Raw genomic sequence first — 9,049 nt, 5'->3', positions numbered from 1 at the left:
AAACATATTGGCAAAGCCAATAGCTCGCCTCGTGCATCGGCGAGAGCTATTGGCTTTGCCAGTGCTTGTTTTTCAATAATGTTTTTGTCAGTGACCCTAATAAGCCGGTCACTCACCACAAATAATATTATTTATAATCTCACTGCCTTGCATGCAATATGCAATTGAAGGATCGCATAATTTTGTGAATATTTGCGTTAATTTTCGTTTCTTTGTGCGTCTGTTAAGTGATCTGATTTTTCTAAGCCTTTCACCACGTCTGAATTAGAAATATTTCAAAATGGCCACACTTTTACCAGCAGGGAGTTTACTGCGCTCAATTGTCCGTCTTTGCTCTTTACACAGGAAGCAGAATGACTAATTCCGGGTTCAAGGGAGCCACATTCTTCTTCCTGTCTCACGTGCGAAACTCAACGTGGGACGCTCCTCCGAGCTGTCATGGTGAAGAAGAGGGCAGTGGGAGAGACCGGCGAGGCCCGGCCACGGCGTATTAAAAAATCCAAAAAGTTCAAACCGGCTGTGGAAGAGGCTGCGGCCCCGCCAGGACCGGGGTATGCTGTTGGGCAGGTGGCCGGCAGCCTGCGTGGAGCGGCGAATGAAAACAGCCCCGGCCCGTTAGCATCGCTCTTTAGCTCTGGCGCTGCAAGCCTCTTTACTCCCATCTACGTGCCTGCGCCGCCCGCTCCAAGAAGAGAGCCAAAATCTGCGACCACCCCACACAGTAGGCCAGCGGCGGACGTCCGGGCTCCGGCGCCTAAAAAGCCTAAAGTCCTTCCCGCCTCGGAGCTGCTGGTGTCTGCCAGAGAGGGTCCCTTAGAAGAGGCTGATCTCCAGGAGGAGCAGCGGGAGCAACAAATCCGGCAGAAGCGGAAGGAGCGGCGGTTGCAACGGGTCGGAGCGCCAGAAGACGAGGTTGAGGGTCCCACGAGGCCACAGCGCCCCAAGAACAAGGCAGAGGAGCGCATCAAAGACAAGCGCACGGTCTTTGTGGGCAATCTGCCGGTCTCCTTTACTAAGCAGGCGCTGCGGGCTCTTTTTAAAGATTTCGGGGCCATTGAGTCTGTCCGCTTCCGCTCGGTTGCCCGTGCAGAGCCCACCCTCAATCGCAAAGTAGCTGCCATTCAGCGCCAGGTGCACCCCAAGCGTAAGAGCATCCACGCCTATGTTGTTTACAAGGAGGAGGCAGCAGCTGGTTTGGCCCTAGCCCGCAATGGGGCCCAGGTGGAGGGTGGCTTTAACATCCGAGTGGACCGAGCCTCTGGCGGCCACAGTCACGACAACCGACGCTCAGCCTTTGTGGGCAACCTACCCTACGATGTAGAGGACCAGGTTCTGCGTGACCATTTTGCTGAGTGCGGGGAGGTAGCGGCTGTGCGGATCATTCGCGACCGGGAGACTGGAGTGGGCAAGGGCTTTGGATATGTCCTTTTCGAGGAGGCAGATGGCGCTCAACTGGCCCTAAAGCTGGACGGTTCAGTGCTGATGGGCAGGAAAGTCCGAGTTAAGAGATGCGTTCAGAAGGACGGGGCACCTCGTACTGGACCGCAGAATTTCACTGGTGCAAAACACAAGTTCGATTCTTCTACAAAAGACGTTAAAAAACGTCCTGGCGCCAAACACAAGTTCGATTCTTCTGCAAAAGACGTTAAAAAACGTCCTGGCGCCAAACACAAGTTCGATTCTTCTGCAAAAGACGTAAAAAAACGCCCTGGCTTTAAACATTCGAAGAAAGTGGGGAGCAGTAAATCCAAAACTGTCGGGCACCAGCGTGTTTCTAAGACTAAATCCTAGCTTTATTCGCTGCGCTGTTTGTCCGATAATCTTCTAACTGCTATGATTTTTTTTCCACCGAATAAACAGATATGTAAAGTTAATTTGCGAATGAGCATGCTGTGTGTGTGTGTGGGGCAAAGATGTCTAGATGTTTTAAACATGGTATATATATATTTTTTTTTTACCAGAGACGTTGGGAAAATTCATGTGGTGTTAAAATTTGGGACTGGTTTAAGGTAATGATTAGGAGCATAGATAGTCTTACCCTAATAGCCAAAGTTAAGATTAACCCCTTCCGCGCTGATGACGGAACCGCTCCGTCATCAGCCGCGGTAGGGCTGTGCTGATGACGGAGCGGTTCCGTCATGGCCCGCTCGATGCTCCTGTGTGGCGCGTTCTATTGAGCGGGTGGGGCCATGCCGGAACCGCTCAGTCATGAGCACAGCTCAACCGAGGCTGGTGACGGAGCGGTTCCGTCACCAGCATGGGTGCGCCGCGCGCCCCCCGCCCCCTTAGCGCTGCGGCCGAATAGCCGCCGCAGCGAAGGTGTTAAGAAAGGTTAGAGATAAATAACGGCTAACATAAAGGTTCTAAATCAATCAGTAGATTTTATATATTGCGACTAATCACCAAGAGGTTATCCAGGCGCTTGCAGATTAGGAAAGGTGACCATATTAATAAGAGAAAGGGTTGACATGTGCGAGAGTCTGTGTTAAATTGAATTTTGGGCTTCAGGTAATGTCGTGGAAGAAAGTTTAGATCTGTGTAGGTTCAAATTAATGGTTAGGGACATGGTTTGATTGAGATTAGGATTCGGAGTGGGTTCAAGGGTAATTCATGTATGTTCTATTGCCTTAGCGCAAACCTAACCAAAATGCAGTGAGGCACTGTCCAGGGTCCGTGACCATCATAAAGTTAACTAGTTTTTGGAAAGGTAGATGGTTTGATGTAGTGTTCTTTAATGCATTGTTTTGTAGTGTTCGTTAAAGAGATTCATCTTCAAATCTTTCCTAAGTTGAAGCACTGTTGGGCCTTCCTGATGGAGAGCGATGTTGCGCCTGATCCTTTATACGTACATTGTAAAGCTTTGCTACCTATTTCTTTTTTACTCTTTAGTATGCGGTCTCATGGGATCCTGGCTTGTGATGTACATAGAGCCACTAGAGAAGATGAACTTGTCTGTAAAATAGGCTGGGGTACCTGTGGTGATAGCTCTGTAAATGACTGTGAGCTGCTGCATGCTATAGGCATCTTTTGGGTCTTAAAGTTGCCCATGTGAACAAAGTGGTGTACGTTGAGAAGGTAGGATGAGAACTAGTGGCTGAAATTGCTGCTGAATCCCATTAAAAACTCCACAGTTCGTATGAGGATAGAATGGTCAACTGTGTTGAAAGCAGCTTGGGTCCAGTATTCTAAGGGGGCAGAGGTCACCTTCATCGGTGGTCACAAGGGCGTCTTCGACGTGTAAGGTAGCAGTCGCCATGCTGCAGCTTAGTCTGAAACCTGACTGGTAGCTGATCAGGGGATGGTTAACAGGGCGTGAAAAATTATAAAGATGTTACTAGACCTGCAGGTCTACTAACTTGAATAATCTACTTGACTTAACTGTAATGTACTTGACCCATGAACTGGTCTCAAATTGTGTAATCCTAGGCAAATATTTTGTATTCCAGAGCCGCTTTTTTCTTCATTATCACATAAGCGAGCACCTTCAAATATGGAAGTTCTCTAATTCTGCTGTACAAAAAGCTCTTTATTTACTAGATTAAATTTTTGCTCCATGTATAATAAGAATCAAGCCCACATATAGGATACTCACAATCCCGTTGTGCCTCTTAGTTCACTAATAGCATTGTCATCTGGGCAAGAGCAAGAATATTTCCCATTTCATGTTTAAAAAAATCACATTTCATAAATATATTACTAAAGCATGATGTGTTGGTGCACTGTCATTTACAGATAGCGCATTTTCCATTGAAATGGCCACGAAACAAGCACGTTTTCTATTTAAATGGCCACAGAAGTTTCCCACTAACATGGAGTTTTACTGATAAAACTATATAGTGCATAAACAATATTTGGAAATTGGGTTTTCAGCTAAAATATTTAACATTTGCACATCACCAAGTATAGTGTTCTGATTTGATCCTATAAGAATCAGTTTTTTCCACCACATAATTACAAAAATGTGTCTTCGTAACTAGTTAAATATATTTGAAATGTTTGAAAAGTTCACTTATTAGCTATTTGAGTATTACAAAAAAAGCCTTAAATCTTGAAGCCTTTCATTTCACATGCTTTGCACAGTGACAGTGTGATTGGCACTCAGATCACCTTAGAAAATCCTCTTCAGTCACAGAAAGTAAATGTAGGAAGACAAACTGACTTTTGACCTCTGTCTCTGAAAGCCGAGCAAATGTGAAAAAATAAGAATTAAATGCATCTTTATTGCTCATTCCCGCTTTATGAGCAAGCAGAACAACTGTTTTCAGCTCGCCAGAACGTGTTGCTCCTCAATGTAATGACCGTCTTGAAATGGTAAAATTATGGTTCTAAGACAGCTACCATGTGTAGAATCAATAGGATGTCCCGTACTGCCGACAAAATAAGCTGAAAGTGGACTGGTGGATGAAACGCAGGGCATTTCATGGTAAAAAAGGAAAATGGAACCTAGAAATAAGAGACCATTGAAAACCAAACAATTGATCCACCAGCCCAGTAACTAAATCGCACACATTTTCAGGTGGATGGTCATATGTAATCGGAAGAAAAGCTGTCACAGGGCAATAAAGGCAAAAGCTTAAATGGGATGACCTCCCCCACTCAGTCTTTATATCCCCCATGATTTGGTAGTTGGTGTAACCAATACCAAAAGCATTGCCTAATACTGTGATCTTTGATATTCCAATGTAAAGACATACCTGTCTACAGGCTTTAATCAGGTGTAATAACGTTCTGCCTTTAACCCCTTGGGCGCGGCTGGAATTTTGCAGCGGTGCGGCAAAATTCCACACGTGTGCAGATCTGACGGCTCCCGGCCGTCCGACGCATGCAACATGTATTCTTTTCAGCATAAATATCAGCTAATACCTTTCTTGTGTCTTTTCATAAGAAGCTAATCCGATCTATGGCATTTGACATTACTTTTCCCAATGAACCTAATATTACTATATTCTTCATCAATGTCTTGTCACCATAACCTACTGCATTGATCAAAAAGAAGTAAAAGTACTCCTTTTCAGCGGAAATAAACAACTTCTGCACAGCTTGTAGAGAACAACAAGTAAGCTGAACCTCCAGCCCCTTTCTGAGTGCTACTACTTATACCTATTTTCTAGGGATCACATAAGGTCTCCAAGCAACTGCATTACCGGGTAGGCTTGAAACCGTCATGGTGATTAGCTGAAAGACAGCTTTAAAGGTTTATTATCTCAGTCCTATTGTCTACAAACATACAGTTAGGTTTTGGTCAGACATCTCGTGATTAGATGGCTTTTGTTGTCTAATTCAGTTTGATGCTCCTGGTTCTATGGCCTTCCTCTTTTTTCTTTCTTTTATTGCCCTGCTCCTGGAGCATAGCTTCTGTGCTATCTTTTTGATTTATCAAGTTGTATCCTTCCTTCACTGAGAAGAGATCTATGTTTTCATTTGTGTTGTAACACTTGGTGGGGACCCACACTTGACTTTCCTCGCTCTCTCCTGCCTGCCACAACTCCCTGCTTCCCTGGCCTAGCAGCTGCATATTGCTGCAAAGCTATTTTATTCCCTGCTTATATATTGCTTTTCTGTTTTACATTTTTTTCTTACTTTTTCTTATTTTTTTCAAGGGCCTCACGCACCTGTATATGCATTGCATCCTTATTCATGTCTTTTTTTTTTTTTTTAAACAATTTTATTAGCATTTATCAAGGTCACAGAGATAAGGTCATATTAGGAGTCATACATTTCAACTTGTTACAATAGTTTATTCAATATATTCTTTTTCAAGTAGAAGAACTTGTCCATGTTATCAAACCTATATTTTAGAACATGTCACAGGATCTAAAAGCAGATATCGTTTTTGTTGCTAATTGTATAAACCTAAACAGTTAGTCTTGCCATGTCAATTCCGGGCTCTACGAGCCCGACCTCTATCTGTGCAGTCTGTGTCTGTACCGGTCTCAGATGCTGAGGAATTCCTGTGTACGATCACAGCCTCTGATCCGTCCTGGCCTGCATGTGTCTTATCCTTTTCCCCCAGATGGAGGCTGTCCTTCTGTGTTGTCAGTGATCATTGTGTACCATACTCTTGCGTTCTCTTCCGATTTATCATCCCTCCTGAATATTTTCATTCTGATTAGCTCTGCAGTAGCCCATTTGTGCATGTTTTTGGTCCAGCTCTCCACCACAGGGGGATCTGGACTCCTCCATCTGATGGCTACCCGCTGTTTGTCTAGCACTTGCCCCAGCTGGAGGAATTTCCTGGTAAGTTTCTTGGCTTTGGAGAAAAGCCCCAATATCACCTCCTTGACTTTGTGTGGTACCGTCTAGCCTGTGGCATTCTGTAGGCATTGTATCAGCTGCCCCCAGTAATGTGTCCGCTCCGGCAGTCCCAGATCACATGTCGCAAGTGCGTGTATACATGTCTGCATTTCGGGCAATGGGAGGGTCGATCTGGGTATATTTTATGGAGCAAAGTACGAGGTGGGATTCAGTAAAGTGAGTTTTGCATGACTTACAAACAGCCTGGTAAGATCACCATCTTCGTCAACGCTACTTTACCCATCATTTATAACAGGAGTCCCTTCCAAACGGCTATCTATCTCTGGATGCCTCCCACACAGCTCCCCATGTTGCTTTTCAAAAAGGCTGGCTGTGTAAGTACTAGTTTAATCCCATATATCGCACCTCGCCGCCTACCCAGCACATCCCTACTTGGGGTAACACAGCCTCTTCCTTTCCAGCCAAATTTCCCCTGGGGAAAAGTTTAGATTTCCCTTGATTGATCCTTACTCATATCTTGTTTCTTAATTTAATATTAAACTTCCATACTACATCTTGGAAAAGTAAATGAATAAAGTATAACAAAAAAATACTCACTGTAGCGGCTAGTGCACAAACATGTGGATGCCTGATTGGTGAAAGAAAAGCATAGGCAAAGTCAATAGTTTTTTTTCTCCGCGTTTGAAATGAGAGAACAGTTGGCTTTGGTAAAACTTCTTTTTAACAATAGAAAAGTTACTCAAACGGGTGTGGAATTTAATAAAATACCTTCTCTATGGGACAGGTTGCTTCATACATCTACTTGTCCTGTAACAAAATCCACTCATTCCTTTTGTACCATGTTGTCCGGCTACCCATTATGGCATCAGTCTTATGATATAAGCGCTCCGATTATGCAGGACTCCTGATATAGTAGGATTTGAATACTAGCAAATCTCTAATTGTACCTCCTTTATGCTGATCTACATACTGGGGCTGGGAAAGTGGTTAGCAATATTTCTAGGGTTGGAATGCCCTACTGAGTCTGTGCCAACCACTAACTTGCATGTGCTTTAGGGATTTTCACCAACTCTTCCCTAATCTTTTTCCATACTGAGGTTGGAAATTTACCCCTGAAAAGGGCAGAAGTAGGACTTCTTCCAAGTGGGGGGTGAACTTATAAACGCTCAACAGTTTTGGCATAGGCAAATCTACACATGCATGTTTGCTCATGCTAAATGCAATTCACAAATATTTTCTAGCAGTACAATTTCTTGGCCTGCTTCTGTGGATTCGCGAAAACTAAATCTGCAGTAATGTAAGTGAATATACAATGTGTTCACTTTTGTGATTTTCTTTAAGAATTGGGGCCCTAATTAGGATTGGTGTTAACCAAGAGCGTTTGTTTTTAATAAAATTCCATCTATGGGCTGGCTTCATTGTGATTAAAAGCATTCTGCTCTCTCACAATGAGCATATTGGCACACAAAGTAGTGAAAGTGCCAGGAGCTATTGTGGCAATGTGCACTTTTGTGAGCCAACATTTTTTGATGTTTGCCATAATGGTGAGGCCATGGCAGCTTTCACAACAACGTTTTACTAAAATGATATCAAAACAAGACGTGCATTGACAAAGCCAAATTGCTGACCGATAATTTAAGACCTATTGGCTTTTTCAGTGCTTGTTTATTTTCATGTTTCCCATAATCTTGTTGAAACTTGTTACATTGATTTCCCATTATGAATATTTTTGGGGAAATAGTGTGCATCAACACATTTTACTAAAAGTTGCTTTAATTAAATGATACGTACACTTGCACAGTAGTATAGCATAACAGTTTTTCCTAGTGCATTTTGTGTGAATATTTTATTTTGAAGCAAAGAATCAACAATCTTACTTTCAAGTTTCTCCAAATATATGCATCTAATCAGGGAGCATTGTGGGAGCATTATACATAGCCCCATATTGTTAACGTGTGCAGACATTTTTATACTAGAATCACTGTCAATAGTATAGTCTGAGCTTGAAACATTTCCTTACAGCTTTCACCCTATTAATAAAGGCTAACCATTAATGAACTATAAATACAAGTTTGCACCCCTGTACCAATCAACTCTTACAAATTTGATTTTGTCATAAATGTACTACTCAACCAAATGATGCCTTTCTTGGAGCAATAAAGAAGAAACAGTCATAGGTTGTGGTTATGGATCATGGTAATATGCTAGGTGTTCTATGAATTTGAAGCTGCCATCTTATTGGAGAATGGTAACCTTACTTCTCCACTGGCCATAACATTCTAACCCCACTGCACTGGTGCAGTGGAACACAGCCCAGGCAAAAAACACCAATGTTAAGAGGGTTGCAGCTCCTCTCCAGCCACTTGTAAAAATCGAGGAGACTAATATGGAGTGGCCATTCCCATCACACTCCTCATTTACCTGTATTCCGGTCTTTGCTCGAGGCACCTTTAATATTCTCAACACGGCTGCCGGGCCTGGCCTGACAAGCAATAGTCTGTTGCAACATGCTGTTGGATCTTCCCTTGAACACAGGCCCTATATTAAGTCTAGCAACACAAACTATATACATTACCACAGGGCCAGTCTACTGTAGTCAGTTCTATGTCTTACTGATCACCAGCTCCTGCACCAGTCCCGTACCAACAAAGATGCTACATAGACACTCTGAAACACCATTGCGCAGTTCCTCACAGTATCAGGGAATCTGCTGTGTATCCTAGAGCCTCAACTTCAGGAAAATTCAAAGTAGTACACTGCTCACCTTTACAGTTCTTCCAGGGACACCATGGAA

At 43.4% G+C, this 9,049-nt stretch overlaps 1 protein-coding gene across 1 annotated transcript; it reads left to right on the top strand.

The window, feature by feature from the left end:
* Positions 1-376: 376 nt before the first annotated feature.
* LOC144754572 (RNA-binding protein 34-like) lies at positions 377-1,874 on the top strand. The gene has a single exon (XM_078642526.1). It carries the CDS (start codon positions 439-441, stop codon positions 1,789-1,791), a length of 1,353 nt encoding a protein of 450 aa, XP_078498652.1. The 5' UTR covers positions 377-438; the 3' UTR covers positions 1,792-1,874.
* The last annotated feature ends 7,175 nt before the right edge of the window (positions 1,875-9,049 follow it).

Source organism: Lissotriton helveticus, chromosome 1_1 (assembly GCF_964261635.1).
Source record: "Lissotriton helveticus chromosome 1_1, aLisHel1.1, whole genome shotgun sequence".
In the NCBI taxonomy this organism is placed as follows: domain Eukaryota; kingdom Metazoa; phylum Chordata; class Amphibia; order Caudata; family Salamandridae; genus Lissotriton; species Lissotriton helveticus.
This window is presented reverse-complemented; position numbering and strand designations above follow the sequence as displayed.